Source organism: Planococcus citri, chromosome 1, assembly GCF_950023065.1.
Source record: "Planococcus citri chromosome 1, ihPlaCitr1.1, whole genome shotgun sequence".
Lineage (NCBI taxonomy): Eukaryota > Metazoa > Arthropoda > Insecta > Hemiptera > Pseudococcidae > Planococcus > Planococcus citri.
In genome coordinates this window covers 10,926,737-10,946,052 of record NC_088677.1, presented here as the reverse complement: position 1 = coordinate 10,946,052, position 19,316 = coordinate 10,926,737, and the positions used below count along the sequence as shown (strand labels likewise).

General features: G+C 33.9%; 3 protein-coding genes across 6 annotated transcripts; 1 reads left to right on the top strand and 2 right to left on the bottom strand.

Moving 5' to 3' along the window:
• Nucleotides 1-1,181: 1,181 nt before the first annotated feature.
• Nucleotides 1,182-3,662, bottom strand: ifc (delta4-sphingolipid-FADS-like protein ifc). Its single transcript, XM_065367074.1, has 7 exons — nt 3,376-3,662; nt 3,135-3,295; nt 2,854-3,030; nt 2,603-2,742; nt 2,310-2,523; nt 2,010-2,221; nt 1,182-1,931 (listed from the first exon to the last, which is right to left on the bottom strand). The coding sequence occupies exons 2-7, from the start codon at nt 3,214-3,216 to the stop codon at nt 1,794-1,796; spliced, it is 963 nt and encodes a 320-aa protein (XP_065223146.1). The 5' UTR covers nt 3,217-3,295; nt 3,376-3,662; the 3' UTR covers nt 1,182-1,793.
• A 1,939-nt stretch (nt 3,663-5,601) lies between these two features.
• Nucleotides 5,602-9,673, bottom strand: LOC135847481 (uncharacterized). Of its 3 annotated transcripts, none has more exons than XM_065367035.1 (13): nt 9,422-9,673; nt 9,151-9,280; nt 8,790-9,071; nt 8,596-8,714; nt 8,172-8,523; nt 7,978-8,096; nt 7,547-7,898; nt 7,353-7,471; nt 6,922-7,273; nt 6,728-6,846; nt 6,295-6,652; nt 6,101-6,219; nt 5,602-6,028 (listed from the first exon to the last, which is right to left on the bottom strand). In XM_065367035.1, exons 2-13 carry the CDS (start codon nt 9,224-9,226, stop codon nt 5,969-5,971), a joined length of 2,427 nt encoding a protein of 808 aa, XP_065223107.1. In that variant the 5' UTR covers nt 9,227-9,280; nt 9,422-9,673; the 3' UTR covers nt 5,602-5,968. The 3 variants fall into 3 exon arrangements, with proteins under 3 accessions (XP_065223107.1, XP_065223099.1, XP_065223116.1); XM_065367027.1 differs by having other exon boundaries at nt 9,431-9,673; XM_065367044.1 differs by having other exon boundaries at nt 9,532-9,673.
• Nucleotides 9,674-9,765: 92 nt separating this feature from the next.
• On the top strand, nt 9,766-16,238 carry prd1 (pruning defect 1). Of its 2 annotated transcripts, none has more exons than XM_065367053.1 (9): nt 9,766-9,908; nt 10,437-10,877; nt 10,972-11,258; nt 11,334-11,711; nt 11,789-11,937; nt 12,010-12,232; nt 12,313-12,492; nt 12,599-12,718; nt 15,500-16,238. In XM_065367053.1, the coding sequence occupies exons 2-9, from the start codon at nt 10,466-10,468 to the stop codon at nt 15,590-15,592; spliced, it is 1,842 nt and encodes a 613-aa protein (XP_065223125.1). In that variant the 5' UTR covers nt 9,766-9,908; nt 10,437-10,465; the 3' UTR covers nt 15,593-16,238. The 2 variants fall into 2 exon arrangements, with proteins under 2 accessions (XP_065223125.1, XP_065223132.1); XM_065367060.1 differs by lacking the exon at nt 9,766-9,908 and adding an exon at nt 9,974-10,120.
• Nucleotides 16,239-19,316: the final 3,078 nt, after the last annotated feature.

Sequence of the window (19,316 nt, the reverse complement as noted above, 5' to 3'; positions counted from 1 at the left end):
AAAGGCCCGAATAAATAAAATGAATTAATCACTCGAAAAATTACCTACCTATTTTAATATGTAGGTAACTAATAAGCAAAAAGCAAATCCAAAAAATATCTCGTAATCATACAAATAGCTAATGGCTTATTGTCCCTATTTTTCTACCAATTTTCCATTATTTTGTCAAGTGAGACGGTCCCCAAACGCCACACATTGACACGAACATAGAAAAGTGCGATTAAAAAACAATCACGCGATGTTATCGTTGTTTTCAATCTCATTAATTTCTTTATTCTGCACATAAAACGGTAATTAGTCTCGATACTTTTAAATACATACCTATCTACTTTACACAGGCTTTTATTTTTCCACCTATCAACAGCTATAGATAGGTATTCATTATCTATACGCATTAATATTCTAAATCACTTCCATCATTCCAGATTATTTCACAGGAAAAAAGGGCAAAGATTGACTTTTGATGGATGTACTTTACCTGTTCCGAATTTTCGTGATGGGAATATGGAATATTATATTAAATTACTTTCATATCGGTTGTCCCAAGTACACTTATCGAATACCAATATATCTAATCCTTCGTGAAATGGAAATTTTTAAATGAAATTATCATAATACACTCTTCACGTATCGTTTTGATATAATGAAAATGTCATATTTCACCGAAATCAAAACTGATAAAAATAATGAATCATTAATATGCTGCAGAGATAGCGAACAGAACGAATAATTTTTCAACATATAATTCGTTAGTTTTCATAGTTTTAATCACGAGTGCAAAATAACCTTGAATTAAACTCGGGTTATATAATACCAAAGCTTAGGATTTGGTTTTCATTTAAATGAATAATGATACCGCATCATTTTATAAAAAGCAGTTTTCAAACCAACCTTTCGATAATTTTCGTATATTTATTATTCTTTGAAATTCGATACCTTCGATATTTCGAGAATATCCGGATTCTAGATGATGAAAGATCGTAACAAAACGAACCATTTCAAATCAAATTACGAATTTCGTTCGTTATTTTTTTCTAATCAGACAACGAATGCAAATAAATAGATCCCTAATTATCATTCATAAAAATCTACATCCTGAATCCGAAAGTCAATATCGTAATTTTATGACACATTACGTTCGTAGATCCCTCGATAAGAGAGGAAAAAATACACAACAAAGGTTACGTTTACACGAGTCAATGCGTATTAAAATGTCTTTCGAAAAAATACGTACAATTTTAGAAGTAGAAGGAAAACAGTCCAAGTAGAAGTACCTATCAACTTACTCTAATTTAAAATTAAGTATATTTCTTCGAAATATAATACGTATAGGTATATTTAACTAATAGAGAGCAGCAAAGGTTAGATTACTGCGATTAAAAATCATGTAAATCTATCTAGTTCCCATCCAGGTTGTACCAACTAAAAAATGGAAAAATATAAATTATCGTGTAGCTAAGGAAGATTTAAGAAATCACCAGTTTTCTATTTTTTGGAATCGAACTCCTGGCGATGGAACTGACCCCTCCTGAGACAACTTAAAAAATAGATATCAATATTAAACGATCACAATTCACATATTCTCCTCACATAATAATTATCAAGTTGTCTTAGTATATTAATTGACATTTAAAATGAAAAAAAAATTACGTAAAGAAAGTTCAAAGTTGACTACACGTTACATTTCACAATTACCTGGTAACTAGAGAGAGAAAAAAAAATGTTAAAGCTAGTTTTTCACAACAAAAAAAAATGCGAATTGAATATTAAGAGGATATTTTTTGCTAAGTAGCTTAATCTAATTTTGCACTTTTCCTTTTAATACGAGCGTAAGGACCGATATCAGGATCGGTGACGAAGTCGTAGAGCACAGCGCACCATGAATCGTGATGGGGAAGATTATCGTAGAATTCTGGAGCCATTTTTCTCACCTGGAATACGATTTTTTTTCAATTAAATACGATGATTCGATGAAGAGAATCATAATACGAAGAGAATGTAATCCTTACTAGAGGTAATTTTGATCCAGCGACGAAGGGGAAGTCATGATGTTCATTGTGATAACCCACATTGAATGTGATACAGTTCAATATACCGTAATAAGAATACGTCTCGAATCCTTTTTGAAACATATAATGCTCCGATATAAAATGACCAGCTACCGGATGCAAACCCATAGCGAAGAGACAACCGATAGTTAAATACATCAATACTTTCATACCTAAAACAAATACACGATTTTATGAATCACCAAACCGAAGCTTCGAAGTTCGAAAGTATCGAAAAACAATTCTTGGGATTCTATTTACCAAAAACCTGGTATACAAAGTAATCGAAAGAAAGCTGAGTTACAACGTTCAATAGTTCCATTTTATCTAGGATTTTTGGACACATGAACATCGGTCTGAAGGCGTAAAAGAATGGCTGCAGCGTCATCCAGATCAGTTTACCGAATGTTGTGCAGAATAATTTCGCCTCCAACGATGTTGGAATGTCTGTATCTCTGACATCACATCCTTGATACTGAATAATACAAAATTACGAATGTTTTAGTATTCTTTTAATTTACGAAATATCGGTATGGTGAATAAAACGAACGTACTCGATGATGCATTAGATGATAATGCTTGAAAGTGACCGAGAATGGAAACGGTATGGGGAAATTGACGAATAAACCGAATAGTTTGTTCCTCATTGGGTAATTTGGTCCGAACGCCATTGAATGAGCTATTTCGTGGATTGCTGTAAGAAAAACACCCACACACACACGTATTAAGTAAATTATAAGAAGAATTACGATACGATTACTTCAAGTACGATGAGCATATTATACGTAGGTATATATATATGTACCTAACATCAACGTATGATTTATCACACCACCGAAGCAGTAAGCCAGAATAAGTGTAGATGGCCATGATAAATGCTGTATAAAAAATAATGTCGATATCTGAAACAACACTAAGCACGTAACGATCCACTTGAATCTCGGATCTGGACCGAATAGTTCTTTTATTTGAGGATATTTCTCTGCAATAAAAAAAAAGAGCAAACCAATTAGGTAAACCTCGAGTACTCGAGAATGAAAATTGATTAACACGCCCGGTTTATTAAATTGACGATGGTTAACTTACCCAAAATTAATTTACGTCGACTAGCGTGAGGTTCTTCGGTGTAAGACCACTCGAAATCCGTTCTAGAAACTTTGGCACCCATGATAACTTTATATGTGAAATGAATTGCCGGTAGTGTAGAATACTCGATTAGGGCATGTCGAATATACGATTAGGATTTACTAGAAAATAAAACAAAGTGTCGTTGAAATAATTACTGTAAAATATAGATATGCTGAGATATAATATTAGAGTCACTCACCGTTTGTAGCGTTCGTTGAAATTAATTATAACCGGTGTTATTTTCTATCCGGTGTAGCAGTTCTTGATTTAATTACTGTGTAACCCTAACTGTCTGGCGGTGTGTCTGTCACTCGCGTGATCAAATGAGTTTGAGTCGACATCTACATAAGCAGCAACTAGCAACCAGCAACTGGCAACTTGGCAACCAAATCAAAAAATTTTGATTTGGTTGCTAGTTCCAGCCAATAACCGAGCAACTTCTTATCATTTTCGTTCCACTGACGCGAAACGAAGTTGCTAAGTTGCCGAGTTGCCGCTTATGTAGCAGTCCACTTAAATTTATGATAAAAATTGGAAATTTTCCACTACTGACGGCAAATTATCACCGGAAAGAGAACGCTGAGTTCGGAAATGTTCGGGAATGCTCGGAATGTATTCGTTCGACTTGTTATTTTTTATCTCAACTTCTCAACATCAAAAAATAATGATCAAAACTTTGAAAGCTGATGAATGATGATGCTGAACTGAAGTTGAATGTGATTGATTGAGATGAATTAAGAAGAGACACAAGATCAGAGATGACGAACGAAAAGTTATCCGAACGTACCTCCCTCTTTCCGGTCAGAATTTGTTGTATGTAATTTTCCATTGAAGATTGAAGGAATCAAGCAAAGTCGAAAGAATAATCAAGGTAGTTTCAATTTTGAAGTTTTGAATCTGGTTCGCATTTCTCAATAGCTACACTTGTGCGATCAGCCAATATGTAGACCATAGAAAATATCATCTCAGAGTTCTGGATTTCAAATACAATTTCTCCAACCCATTCAAAAATCAAATGAATTAGCCTAAATAAATTTTTGGAAAAATACTTCTGAGTTCTGATTCTAGTTCGCAGATTTGTCGAATCAGATTGCTGCGTTATGGAACTTCAGTGACGTTACTAAAAGATAAACGAATCAGAAATAACGTTTCAAGAAGCAGCAGTATTTTTGAAATAAATTACATAATTCAAATTTCAAAAAGCTCTTTGGTCAGTTTGGTATTGGTTGGTTTGGGCGATTATTTCTGAACAAAACAAACGAGTGAGATATTAATACATATTTATTATTATTATTATTATTTTTTTTTTTTAGTAAAATGAACCAAACCATGATGTGAATGATTCCTTCAATTCAGATAAGATAGGTACCTAGTTAAATTCATTACATCAGCTTCAGCTAATCCTTCACATTTCCTTGAAAATCTATCTCAATATATTACAGCTTAGGTACATCATTTTCATTTCCAAGTTGCAACAAGCAGATAACCCACTTGCCAAGTTCAATACTGAAATAAAAAACCTCCAAATTGATCTCAATAATTTTATTCAAAAAGACAAAAACCCATAACCTACCCTCTTTGTTGGCTATATTAAAACAAAACCTCTACAAATTGACTTTCAACTGAGAAATAATCCATTTTGATTTGCCTAACTTGCAAATTAAAGAGGCTATACGAATCAATTTTAATTATAATAAATCGCCATGAAAAAAATAAAAAATAAAAAAATGATCGGAGAAATGAAAAGTGCGTCGAAAACTACACAAAATTTTGTCATGTTTTCATACTCTAAAATTTAAAACGTTAGGTACCTATTATATAGTTACTGGAATTCAAAAATTGTAAATTTACTTATTGAAATTTCTAGTAAATATTGACGAATTCTTAAATTTCAATAGGTGGGTAACTTTTTAAATTTTAGAGTAAGAAAAAAAAATGATTATGACGAAATTAGTTTATTTTTCGATCGACGCACCATCCATTTCTCCAATCCTAATGGGTTTTTTCATTGCTATTTTTTAAAATAAAAATTTCATTCATGCAACCCCTTCAATTTACAAGGTTGAGCCAAAAATAATAACAGGAAATTTCTGAATTTCGTCCTTTACAAATGTAGGGGGAGGAGGTATCTTGCTCCCCTCCCTCTCTCCCTCACTACAACAGAAAGATTTTGAAAAGTTTGAAATTTTTTGGATAAATTGGATGGTTTAGAAAAAGGTTGGGAAACTTGGGAATAGTTAGAAGAATTTGTGTAAATTGGAAACATTAAACATCAAAGAATTACATATTAAAAACCAGGGGGTTTTACTTCTATTACTTTTCATTTTTTTTTTCTTCATTATATCCTCCTACATACGTTTCTATCGTCATCTTGGTTCAAATTGTTCAGATGATGTCTTGCTATACAGAATAAAAAATATGTAAGTACATGAACAAGGAAACTTTATTTCATGTTTCGCCATTAAAAAAAATAGATAAACTTAGAAGAAAAAAAAGTAAAAACATATAAAAATTTACCAAATTACACTTTAAATAGAAGGAAAAAAACACAATAACCACCTAAAGAGTAGGTATATATGAGATAAGTTCAAGAATACATCTTAATTTTCATTCCATCCCGTCCAATGATTTAAGCATCGTCATTGAAAAAAATCTTCATCAAATCGTTCATTAAATGAGGACGAGACGTAGTCAAAATACTCCAAACTTCCGTTTCCTTAAAGTCCTTGCATTTGGAATGATTCGCTTTAATGAATCAAGTGGCGCCTTGATTCTTCAAACCCTCATTTCATTTATCTGGTATGCTTTTTATCCCAGCTGACACTGTGAGGAGCATCGACGGTTACGATAGCCTGTAATTAAACATACTCAGTGAGTTGACATGTTTTAGAGTGGAGGTGTTGGCTTTAAGATGGTCGACTTACGCGTAAAATAATAGTATCGTCTTTGATGTAACCATGTTTCGGATTCATAACATCATTCCACGACATAAAATGACTAAATCCCCAATCGTTCTCCTCCGAGTAAAATAAATGCTGAATTTCTGCATAACAAAACGCAATTTTAGAGGGAGTCATTTAATTACATGATCGTAGAAACGGTTATGGGATGAGCTTACTTCTGGAGAAATCTTCGACGCCTTCTTTCTGCGACAATATGATGAGTTGCGCATTGGCGAAACAGCTCCAAGATGAGCTTTCCAAATCTCCTTCTCTTTCTCCATTGCACTGTAAAAAGAAACCAAGACTTTTGGATGGCGATCGATCGCCGGTATTATCAGGTCTTTGCATGGCCATTATTTTCCACGGTAAATTGCAGATCATGCAAGGTTCAGATAACACAGCGTCTTTAATATGGCTGAGATTCTCGACGACGAAGTCGAATGTAGCCTCAACTTGATTCTTCAAACCCACATATCTGGTATTCTTTTTAGAATCCCTGCTGACACCTTGAGGAGCATCGGTGGTTACGACAGCCTGTAATTAAACATACTCGGTGAGTTGACACGTTTTAGAGTGGAGGTGTTGGCTCTACTAAGATGGTCGACTTACGCGTAAAATAATAGTATCGTCTTTGATGTAACCATGTTTCGGATTCATAACATCATTCCACGACATAAAATGACTAAATCCCCAATCGTTCTCCTCCGAGTAAAATAAATGCTGAATTTCTGCATAACAAAACGCAATTTTAGAGGGAGTCATTTGATTACACGATCGTAGAAACGGTTATGGGATGAGCTTACTTCTGGAGAAATCTTCGACGCCTTCTTTCTGCGACAATATGCTGAGTTGAGCGTTGGCAAAACAGCTCCAAGATGAGCTTTCCGATTCTTCTTCTCCGTTGCACTGTAAAAAGAAACCAAGACTTTTGGATGGCGATCGATCGGTGGTATTATCAGGTCTCTGCATGGCCATTATTTTCCACGGTAAATTAAGGATCATGCAAGGTTCAGAAAACACAGTGTCTTTAATATGGCTGAGATTCTCGACGACGAAGTCGAACGTAGCCTCAACTTGATTCTTCAAACCCACATATCTGGTATGCTTTTTAGAATCCCCGCTGACACCCTGAGGAGCATCGGCGGTTATGACAGCCTGTAATTAAACATACTCCGTGAGTTGACACGTTTTAGAGTGGAGGACGGAGGTGTTGGCTCTAAGATGGTCGACTTACGCGTAAAATAATAATATCATCTTTGATGTAACCATGTTTCGGATTCATAACATCATTCCACGACATAAAATGACTAAATCCCCAATCGTTCTCCTCCGAGTAAAATAAATGCCGAATTTCTGCATAACAAAACGCAATTTTAGAGGGAGTCATTTGATTACACGATCGTAGAAACGGTTATGGGATGAGCTTACTTCTGGAGAAATCTTCGACACCTTCTTTCTGCGATAATATGCTGAGTTGAGCGTTGGCTAAACAGCTCCAAGATGAGCTTTCCGATTCTTCTTCTCCGTTGCACTGTAAAAAGAAACCAAGACTTTTGGATGGCGATCGATCGGCGGTATTATCAGGTCTTTGCATGGCCATTATTTTCCACGGTAAATTGCAGATCATGCAAGGTTCAGATAACACAGCGTCTTTAATATGGCTGAGATTCTCGACGATGAAGTCGAATGTAGCCTCAACTTGATTCTTCAAACCCACATATCTGGTATTCTTTTTAGAATCCCTGCTGACACCTTGAGGAGCATCGGTGGTTACGACAGCCTGTAATTAAACATACTCGGTGAGTTGACACGTTTTAGAGTGGAGGACGGAGGTGTTGGCTCTAAGATGGTCGACTTACGCGTAAAATAATAATATCATCTTTGATGTAACCATGTTTCGGATTCATAACATCATTCCACGACATAAAATGACTAAATCCCCAATCGTTCTCCTCCGAGTAAAATAAATGCCGAATTTCTGCATAACAAAACGCAATTTTAGAGGGAGTCATTTGATTACACGATCGTAGAAACGGTTATGGGATGAGCTTACTTCTGGAGAAATCTTCGACACCTTCTTTCTGCGATAATATGCTGAGTTGAGCGTTGGCTAAACAGCTCCAAGATGAGCTTTCCGATTCTTCTTCTCCGTTGCACTGTAAAAAGAAACCAAGACTTTTGGATGGCGATCGATCGGCGGTATTATCAGGTCTTTGCATGGCCATTATTTTCCACGGTAAATTGCAGATCATGCAAGGTTCAGATAACACAGCGTCTTTAATATGGCTGAGATTCTCGACGATGAAGTCGAATGTAGCCTCAACTTGATTCTTCAAACCCACATATCTGGTATTCTTTTTAGAATCCCTGCTGACACCTTGAGGAGCATCGGTGGTTACGACAGCCTGTAATTAAACATACTCGGTGAGTTGACACGTTTTAGAGTGGAGGTGTTGGCTCTAAGATGGTCGACTTACACGTAAAATAATAGTATCATCTTTGATGTAACCATGTTTCGGATTCATAACATCATTCCACGACATAAAATGACTAAATCCCCAATCGTTCTCCTCCGAGTAAAATAAATGCTGAATTTCTGCATAACAAAACGCAATTTTAGAGGTAGTCATTTGATTACACGATCGTAGAAACGGTTATGGGATGAGCTTACTTCTGGAGAAATCTTCGACGCCTTCTTTCTGCGATAATATGCTGAGTTGAGCGTTGGCTAAACAGCTCCAAGATGAGCTTTCCGATTCTTCTTCTCCGTTGCATTGTAAAAAGAAACCGAGACTTCTGGATGACGATCGATTGGCGGTATTATCAGGTCTCTGCATGGCCATTATTTTCCACGGTAAATTAAGGATCATGCAAGGTTCAGATAACACAGCATCTTTAATGCGGCTTAAATTCTTGACGACGAAGTCGAACGTAGCCTCAGATCTGGCGTCATCTGAAATGCCAACGAGAAGGGAAAAAAATAACCAATCGAGGTAAATCTTCGTATTACAAACTCGATGCCGAACACTTACCCTCGGGCATGTCGGACTTCATTGGAGTGATGTCGCCATACTGTAGTATGCCGTTCAACGACGTATTATTCAGCATGTTATCGTTAAATTGACACGAAATATCTTCTCCGGATTAGGTCAGGAGGCTCTACTGTAAAATCACAACACGTTGTAATTAATGGGGTTTCACATTCGAAATAAGCAAACATATGTAACTTGAAAGAGTGTAAAATAGTTACGTGACAATGAAGAAGCGACATAATCATTATTCAATTAATTAATGAAAACTTACTTAACTTACCGAACGATCAAACATGTACATATAGTTTTTCTTTAAAAAATGCTACATGATGATATGAAAAATTTGATTGAACAAAAACTAACTATCTTGAGGCTACCTACTTTGGTACGAAATTACGAATTTTATTGCTTGCTTAAGAAATCAACTTCATCAACTTGAGGAAAACCCTTCGGAAAACTACAGAAAAGTACGAAAAAAGTTTGGCAAATAAAATGGAAAATTTAAGGTTGCACATTCTTTGGATGATTAAACGCATAATCTATGTTATTCAGTTATTGTGATAATTACCTCTCCCCTCAGCGCTCACGCATGCGCAGTTCTGCACATCGTTCAGATATTTGTGTTTGGTGATAATTTTCACTTTTCAGTCTTTATTTTGATTTTTAATTTAAATGATCATGAATTTTTGATAATTTAGATGTTCTGTTAATTAGAAGATCGAAGATGAGCTCAAAAATCAGATTGACTGTTGCAAAAGGTATCTCGTTTTATATCATAATTTTATTTCAACTACTTATCGATGTTACTTCAACCCATAGATTGCCTTCTTTCGCCCTAAATTTTTGCACAAACGAGTAAATATTTCGACTATTCGTGTATTTAAAATCTTTTCAATTGTTTTGAGAAATCCATTTCATTGTTTCTCCATCGTTAGAGCTTTAGCTCTTTTTGAATACATTTCACAAGCAGGTGCGTAGTACATCTGCTTACACCCATCTTCCTTCTTTCTCTCCTCAAAACATGTGATTTCTTATTTCATAATTCTTATCAATCGAGGAATTCGTAAATTAGTCGCAATTACAACGAACCATGTACTTGAATATTCATCGACTGATTCATCTCAGTCTCACAATAATAAATAAATAGGTTATAGAAGTAGAGCAGTGTTATGTTGTGTTTTATGGTGTTCTTTGTTCGATTTTAATATTAAAAACACCTCGTTCTTCAACATGTGCTGAAGCATTTCCTCATTATTACTAATTTTAATCTCGTTTCTATGCTCTAGTTGAACGATAGTTAATTCTTCACACCGAAATGGCCTCGCACAAAGACGATATTCTATTCAAACGACGCAACAAAGGCAGAATCCACGAAGACATCACGAAACGGGTATCTTTTCACGAAGACACCATCGTCGACGAGCACAAAATCACCGAATTAAAAGTACTCGCCTGCGAAGCCCAAGATTTCGATTCAGAGTCGAAGAAAATATTCCTCGATAGTTATCACGAGGCTGAAAAATTCACCAGCAGATCTAGAAGCGACTCGTTACGACCACTCAAACCTCAGTCCGGTAAAAAGTACTTAACTAAGAAAGAATTTCCACCTTTTTTCGAACGAGGTACTCCGGAAGGTCAAGAAGATCCTAAAAAGTACTCTTCGACGCCGAATTTAAGCGACTTTGGGAGCGAATCCGGTAGCTTGAAGGATTTAGCTAATACATCAGGTGAATATCACGTTCTAATAATGGTTTTCCAATCAGTTATGATGTGAATTAGATTTCGTAATATTGTGTTTGTTTGTTTGTTTGTTTGTTTCAGATGTTCCTCGCATAAGCAATAAATCTGTTAGAACGTTATTGGTGAACAGATTCTTACAATCGGTACCATCGAAACAACTCGTCAAGAATCAATTAGCCAAACGAAACAATCGTATATCGTGTTTATACGTTAAAAACATCAAACGTTTAGATCTACTCGATCAGTCATCGATAACGAAGATAATCAACGATGAAATTTCCAAAAATACTCGCTTACCTGTTACTCCTCCTACGCTGAACCCTAAATTACAACTACTAGTCAGTTCAGAAGATGAGTCGATCTATAAAGTGAGCAGAACCGATCACCGAATCAATTATACTATTTCTAGAACACCTTTTATTAATGAATTAAATTTTCTACAGGTGTTTAAAGTCTTGAAAGTAGACGGATCTCCGTTACTGGCTGTGATTACTTCGAATTCGTTGTGTTTCGTATCGTATTGTTCGTCTGAAAATGATTTCCTAGTCGAGAATTCGTTCAATTTCGATGATTTGGTAGCTGCTGTGGTTGGACCATTTTCTCAAATTGTTATAATTCTAAATGAAGAACAAGGTCGAGTTTACCTCAACACCGGTATAGAGAAAAGTTTAGCTTACGAGTTAATGAGTCATTTGGAAATAGCTATACGTCGTTGGTGTTCTTCGAATAAGCAAGAATTCGAGTTCAATGCGGCTGAAATAAATGATTTCAAAGCCATTTCCTCGTTTTACGACGTTCTACCTGAGAATGCTTTTGTCAAGGTTGGTAATTGTTGCTGATAGTTGAAAAATTATTCGAACGAGAGTATTAATCGATAATTTTTTCATGTTATTTGTAGGGTGAGACGATATTAGGACAATATTCGGTTTGGTTGCAAGAAGAAAACGTTCACAATGCCAGTTCACCTTTGGGTCCGCAGAAAGATGGTTATATTATGACGAAGATCGGTGTAGGTGCTTCGTGGGTTCCTTCTTATCTTAGTTTAAAGTTAGTATCATCCCCGAATGATCCTTAATTTATAAATTTACGACCTGATTTATTTGAATTTTTTCTTTACAGTGCCGGTGTGTTATATATATTTGAAAAAATATCCTTACGAGTTCCAAAATTCGCGATTCCGTTACGTTCGCCGTTCTATAAAGGTTGTCGTATTCATAACGAAACCGAAAGACCTCACAGTTTCGATATCATTTTACAGGGTGATTCGATTTTCCATTTCGGAGCTGCCGATGAAACTGAAATGATGGATTGGATACAAGCTTTATACTCATCGGCGTCCAAAGTCTGTATAAAAATTCTATTTTATTATTTTTTCTTCTTCGATGAAATTATTATTTCATGTTTATTTAATTTTGCTCATAGACTTCAAATTCCATCGTGGATTGCGATCGAGAATCGCCCGTTGTCAATTGCTTCGTCACACTTACGTTAAATCAAGTCTTATTGCATCAATTCCCGAACAAAATCATTAGCAGAGCTTTCCTACAAGACGTTACCGATTTTACTATCTCAACTTGGCCGCAGAATTATTTCTGCGTTTTGGTTAGTCGATAAAAATGATTTCGAAACTGTATTTAAATTTCTGAAAATTTATTTCAAAATTGTATTTAAATTTCTGAGAATTTATCGAGATTGTTTTCTATTGCAGGAGTTCGATTGTCGAGAAGCGTCAGAAATGGGAGACGACTGGATATTATATTTCGTGTCGAAAGATACGTTCGATAGTTTTTGTTTGAATTTCACTGCGATTACCCATCGCACAGGAATGGTAAGTGCGAAATAATTTCCACACGAGAAGGTTCAAGTTACTTATTTAAGATACATACGATGATGTTATTTATTTTTATCTAATCGTGGAAAAGGCAGAGGGTATTTTATCTTATCACTATTCAGATAAAATATTTTACGTTTGTGTTACGGTTTCTCGAGTACCTGAGCTTTCATTGAAAAGCATCGTCGATGATTAATTCATGAATGAATAATTAAATCTCACGTGTCGTTTATTGATAAAAAATTCACTTATCAATTCTCGGTGTTCTGATCCGATTACTGCATCTCCTCCCTTCATTTTTTGCTTTTTTCAATAAATTGACTTCTTGTAAAAAAAAACCTATTTCTTTAATAATAAATTTTCGAACTCTTCGGTCTTCGCTTTGCTCAAGCCTGATGGTTTTCCTTTTTCAAAATTAAACTTTCCAAAAATCTATCATTCAAACTCAAAAACTGTTTAAATCAAAAAATAAACTCCTCACATACATAATATATATTTGTTCAACTAGGTACTCAAAACTCAAATTTTTGAATGTTTTTTCCCATCACTCCGTTTGAGCCTGTTTGCTTTTTCTCGTAGTTGGAATCTCTAAAAAACCATAATTCAAATTCCAAAATTTTGAAACCAAAAATGAAATATGCATGAATTTTCAAAATCTTTCGTCCTCACTTCGTTCAGGGCTGTTTACTTTTTTTTCAAACTTGAAATAATTTCTAAAAAAAACTATCATTCAAATTCTTGAATTTTAAAACTAAAAAAATCAAACTCTTTAGTCTTTACTCGAAAGTTTTTTTTCACCTATCGAAATACGAGTTTTAGAGAGAGCCTTGGAGATGAAAATGAAATCGAAAATTTTGAAAAAATAAAATTATATTGTGGACATCAGCTTGCTTGAAAAAAATCTTAGGATGCTTGAAGACATCTGAAAAGCGAAAAATTGAATGTAAAATTTGCCCCCCCCTGCTTAAAAAATCCAAGTTTTTAAAAAATTTCCTGTTAAAAGTCCTGCTTTTTCATTTGGGAATTTTGTTAGACACCCTGCTATGTCTTTTGTACATTCTAAGATTATTTGAAAGGAGGAGGGTGTCAAAAAACGATTTTTTTTTGTAGGAGGAGGAGGCACATAAATTTGGGAAGTTGACTTTATTTTTACCATCTCAATTTTTCATTTTTCAACTTATTTTGAGGCTTTCCATGAAATTATCTTCATGCATGGGTATCTTTTTCAACTTAATTGCTCTGAAAAATGCAAATCAATTTATTAAAAATTAGGCCAACTTGAAAAAGCGAAGCGAAGCATAACCCTTTTCCGCAAAATTTTCTTCTGTATTTTGAAATAAAAAAAGAGTTTTCTAATGAAATTTAGGGTAAAATTTTTTGAAGCCTTTTCTGCGACTTTTTCTACTTCTTTCTGACCATTTTCAAAAAAAGCACTTTTTTGAATTTTTAAAAAAATACTTTCTTTTTTGATTTTTAAAAAAGTACTTTTTTAAATTTTTAAAAGAAAAAATTGCTTTTTTGGATTTAAAAAAGGTACTTTTTAAAATTTTTTGGATTTTCAAAAAAAAATCTGTTTTTTGTATTTTCAAAAAAATTTTGGTTTTTGGATTTCTAAAAAAAATTCTGGTTTTTAAATTTTTAAAAAAGATTCTGTTTTTTGGATTTTTATAAAAAATTCTGGTTTTTAGATTTTCAAAAAAAGTACTTTCTTGCCTTTTTTGAAATGTACTTTTTTTGAATTTAAAAAAAGTATATTTTTTATTCGATTTAAAAAAGAAGGTATTTTTTTGGAATTTATAATTTTTTTGGCTTCAAAGTGTCTGGTCATGATTAAACCCCCCTTCTCCTCTCCCCCCAAAAAAACATCAAATCTTCAGAATATTCACGGATTTTTGAAATTACAGTCGGCCTCGCTTATTGAGGATTCGCTTATTAGAATCATCCGTTTAATGTGATCAAATGACTTGGTCCCGATTTTTTGTACCTAATTACACAGAAAATTACTCGTTTATGTAATGTAATCAAGTTCCCCGCTTAGTAGAATCATTTTGTGAGACATTTCTCCTTTCATGACTCGTTAGCTTTACTATTTTTATCAAAATGTTTCATAATTCATCAAAAAATTTCAACTTTTTGTAAAAATTGCCAAAAAAAAGTATCTGTTTTTTGCCAAAATGTTCAAAAAATCTTATTGCTAGAATAATGAATAATTATCAAAAAAGTCTAATTTTTGCCAAAATTGTACAGAAGTTTCTTTTTTGAAAAAATTATTTAAAAATCCCAACTTTTGTTGAAATAGTCAAAAAAAAGTCATGTTTTTAGCCAAAATTATCAAAAAATACAATTCTGCATTTCCGTTTTTTAAAAATAACTTACAACAAAGAAAAGAGCATAAATGAAAATTTTTTGAAAATTTTTGTATTTTTCCATCTGGTAAAATTTCTACATAAAATTTTTTCATCAGTCCAATGAGAAAATCTAAATTTTTTCAAAATTCCACAAAAAAGGAGAATAAATTGAAAATATGAAGTCTGATTGAAAAAAAAAAAGCAGGACTTTTTGATAATTTGTAGGTATAGTTGGGATTGTTGGACACCCTATTATAATAGCATGTAATTCGTGAATTCGTGTAAATAATTCAAAAGCATTTAAAAACAGTCAAAATACACCAAAAAAAAAAAAAAAAAAAAAAACGAAAAGAACGAGACCATCAGACTACCTCTAGGATTTTTTTCTCATCCAAAATGTCTAAAACCAAGATTTTTCTTTTCATTGCAGGAATCTCAATTCGACGATAGCAGATTTTTCGCCAGCAAAAGTGATCGAATTTGTGCCCGAATACGAGCTTCGTGGGATTCGTTTTTTGCCTAACTGAGAGAAAATTTTACTTATGTACTCTAGAGAAAATAGGACGGAGTCCTCGTTTAATTTATGAAGCACGGTGTATTTCGAATCCGCGCAGCAGTACGGATTTGTACTTATATTTTTATTTTTTGTTAATTTGAAATTTTATTTGACCCTATTTCTTTTTTCATTATTTTTGTTACAATAACAAATTACATTTATGTAATAATTTAATTGTGATAATAAGGCTACCAACGAAAAGCTTATTCTTATGTGCTATACACTTTTTAAAATTTGCTTTTTGTACCTCATCGTATTTGTATACCATTTTTGTGTTGTCTTTGAATGTTTTTAAGTGATTTTTTTTTGTTCCCTTATATAGGTTGACTCGTGATTTATAAAAAAAAATAAATTGAATTATATTTTGTTTGAGCCTTTGGTTAGTTTGATCATTGTTGTGTTATATGTTTTACTTATTGTAAAATAATACATTACGTATTACGTACCTACCTTTAATTCCATATCAAATTATAGCAACGACTATTTATGTATCTAATTATAAGCGTGTTCAGAACTTCATGTGAATATGGTGCTTGCTTTAAATAATTCGAACTGGAAACCAGTGATATAATTATTATGATATTTTTGAAATATAAATTTCTTAATTTGCGAATTTTAACGTTGTAGTATTTTTGCTTTTTTTCTAGTCAGTGAATTTTTCGAGCAAAAGTACAACAAAGCGAGCATTATGCTGATGGCGTAATTTCTGTGGCATTACAGACGAGAATTGAAAAACGCAATAGAATAAATAATTCTACCAAACATTTTATTCATTTGAAAAAAAAAAATTATAAAAAATGAGAAAATATTTGAATCATTCAAACGATGTCCATAATCCACTTAGTAGGTACTCGAGTGGAGAACAAAAAATTTTATTATGACAAATTGTCAATTTTTGAAATTGAAGGGGCAAACTTGATCCAAAATTTTCAAATTTTTTGTACCCTAGATTTTGGAAATTTTGAATTTTCAAATTGCTTTTGCTCCTTAAATTTTGAAAACGGGTAATTTGTCATGATAACTTTTTTTGTTGGTCCTCTGAAGTAGGTACTAGAAGAGTTGCTAAAGTCACTAAAATGATCCAATTTTCTCATTTTGGGCAAATTTTTCAAAATTGGTCAATTTTTGACCAAATGTTCGCATTATTGAAATTACTTCAATAACGCATAATGCTCGTGAACTTGATCATCCTCTCGACTTGAAACTTAGAAGACGAATACCTACGTACAAGTCGCACGAGCCATTCCAGACTTTCACTACGATACTTTCCGATTCGAAACGAGCGTACTGTAATTGTCGACTATACTTACTTACTCGTGGTGACATACCGCATGAGGTTGTAACGGAGAAAGCCTGCCCTATCGTCGAATTAATTGAACAAGTATTGGGTTTTCGTGGAATACATGAGCAAGCGATATGATATGTGCTGAAGAGCATAAGGTATTACCAGAGGAGGTCTCGACGAACATCGTTCATCTATCGCTGCCTAACTTCATGAATTGACGAAAAAAATCTAAATTTATGTTTTTGATTAAGTACCTACCCATTCACGAAATTGTATTCAATTATTTTTGAATTTCTCAACTGAATTTTGAACTTTATTAGTAATTTTATTTTTTATTTTAGTGACAAAAATTTCATAACTTTTTTTGCTGCACCTCAGGGAGGCAAGTCAGGCAAGTGATTATTTTTCAACAAACTTTCATACAATTTTTGCTGAATTTGGCAAAATTTTACTAGTGCTCTATCTATAGAATTTGATAATTTTCAAGAGAATTTCAGTGTTTTCTATGTGTTTGTTGATTTTTTTTTTTCAAATTAGGTACATCTATCAGAGGTGGAAATGAGAAAGAGTGGGTTGTTGAGGTATCACTCTCTCGCCCTCTTATCGTTAATTTTCCAACAAAATTACCAATCATTCCTTAAAATTTGTAGCATGCAAAAATTCATCAACGGCCAGAATTTCAAGTGCTCTAGTGCATTTTTCTATTTTTGGTAAATTTTGATGATCAAATGGCCAAAAATGAGAAAAAAAATCAAGCTGAAATTTGAGATATTCCCAATTTTCGACCTGCCAAATCGATTGAAAACGCTTTCAAGCCGTTTTGAGCAGTTCTGGAGCCTCTAGCAGAATTTTGAAACTTGAAATTTCCACCAAATTTCATCAAATGAAGTTAGAAATTTGAAATTCACGCTGCATTCCAACTTAAACTTTCGATTAAGTCGACCGCTGGCAGGTTTAAGTAATTTTGGAGCCTCCAGCAGATTTTTAAAACTTTTAAGTACAATTGAAAAGCTGAAATTCATTTTATAAATTAATTTAAATACGCTATGAAGTAGACTACAGGTAGATTGTAAGTCATTTTGGAGCTTCCAGTGACTTTTTGAAAATTACTGGAGCCTCCAGCAGATTTTTCATTACTCGAAATTTCCATAATTCTCAAAACGTACTCTGCACTCCAATTTCAACGCACTATCGTGTCTACTGCAGGTGGGTTCAAATCGTTTTGGAGCTTCCAGCGACTTTTTGAAAATGCCTGGAGCCTCCATGCAGATTTTTGAAATTTGAAATTTCCACAAAATGACATCAAGTGAAGTTAGTAAGCCGAAATTCACTCTGCAACTAATTTCAATACGCTATGAATTCGACTGCAGGTGGATTTAAAGTTGTTTTGGAGCTTTCAGCGACTTTTTGAAAATGCCTGGAGCCTCCAGCAGATTTTTGAATCTTGAAATTCCCATAAAATTACATCAAATGAAATTGGTAAGCCGAAATTCACTCTGCAAACTAATTTCAATACGCTGTGAAGTTGACTGGAAGTGGTTTCAAATCGTTTTGAAGCTTCCAGCTACTTTTTGGATCTTCATGTCCGATAAAGTACCCGTTATTTTATCCAAAAACGGTCCATTCCAGTCTGAAACATATTTTTATCCATCGATATCGTATGTCTTTAGATTTCAAGTCGTTTTGGAGCCTCCAGCGACTTTTTAGAATTTTCTGTTTTTCAAAAAATGCCACAAAATCTGTCCGGATTAATTTTAGCACGTACGTACTTTGCAGAGTGAATTTCGGCTTTTCTACTCTGTTTGATGAAATTTTGTACAATTTTCAAGTTCCAAGAATGTATTTACTGGAGATTCCAGTAACTTCCGGAAAGTCGCTGGAGGCTCCAAAATGACTTGAAATCCACCTGCAGTAGACTTTATGGCATATTGAAATTAGTTTACAGAATGAATTTCAGCTTCCAACTGCATTATTGACGAAATTTTGTGGAAATTTTAAGTTTTAAAAATTTGCTGGAGGCTCCAGGCATTTTCAAAAAGTCGTTGAAGCCTCCAAAACGACTTGAAATCTACCTGCAGTCGACTTCATAGTGCTTTGAAATTAATTTTTTCAAGTTTCGTGAATGTACTGGAGGCTCCAGTAATTTCCTAGAAGTCGCTGGAGGCTCCTTAAAATTCACCTGCAGTCGAGTTCGTAGAGAACTGAAATTAGTTTCCAGAATAAATTTCGGCTTTCCATCTCAATTTGATAAAATTTTAGGAAATTTCAAGTTTCAAAAATCTACTGGAGGCTCCAGTAATTTCCAAAAAGTCTTTGGAGGCTCTAAAACGACTTGAAATCCACCAGTAATTGACTTTACAGCGTTTTGAGATTAATTTTTTCGAGTTTCAAAAATATACCGGAGGC

Excerpts from the sequence above, each read along its gene's own strand:
- ifc (XM_065367074.1), bottom strand. The coding sequence starts at position 3,216 with ATGGGTGCCAAAGTTTCTAGAACGGATTTCGAGTGGTCTTACACCGAA. Across the intron at positions 2,743-2,853 it reads AAATCATACGTTGATGTTAG|CAATCCACGAAATAGCTCAT; the intron begins GTACATATATAT and ends TTTTTCTTACAG. Across the intron at positions 1,932-2,009 it reads CTGGATCAAAATTACCTCTA|GTGAGAAAAATGGCTCCAGA; the intron begins GTAAGGATTACA and ends ATCGTATTCCAG.
- LOC135847481 (XM_065367035.1), bottom strand. The coding sequence starts at position 9,226 with ATGCTGAATAATACGTCGTTGAACGGCATACTACAGTATGGCGACATC. Across the intron at positions 8,715-8,789 it reads CGTCGAAGATTTCTCCAGAA|AAATTCAGCATTTATTTTAC; the intron begins GTAAGCTCATCC and ends TTTGTTATGCAG. Across the intron at positions 6,029-6,100 it reads ACGATACTATTATTTTACGC|GCTATCGTAACCGTCGATGC; the intron begins GTAAGTCGACCA and ends GTTTAATTACAG.
- prd1 (XM_065367053.1), top strand. The coding sequence starts at position 10,466 with ATGGCCTCGCACAAAGACGATATTCTATTCAAACGACGCAACAAAGGC. Across the intron at positions 11,259-11,333 it reads AAGATGAGTCGATCTATAAA|GTGTTTAAAGTCTTGAAAGT; the intron begins GTGAGCAGAACC and ends AATTTTCTACAG. Across the intron at positions 11,712-11,788 it reads CTGAGAATGCTTTTGTCAAG|GGTGAGACGATATTAGGACA; the intron begins GTTGGTAATTGT and ends TGTTATTTGTAG.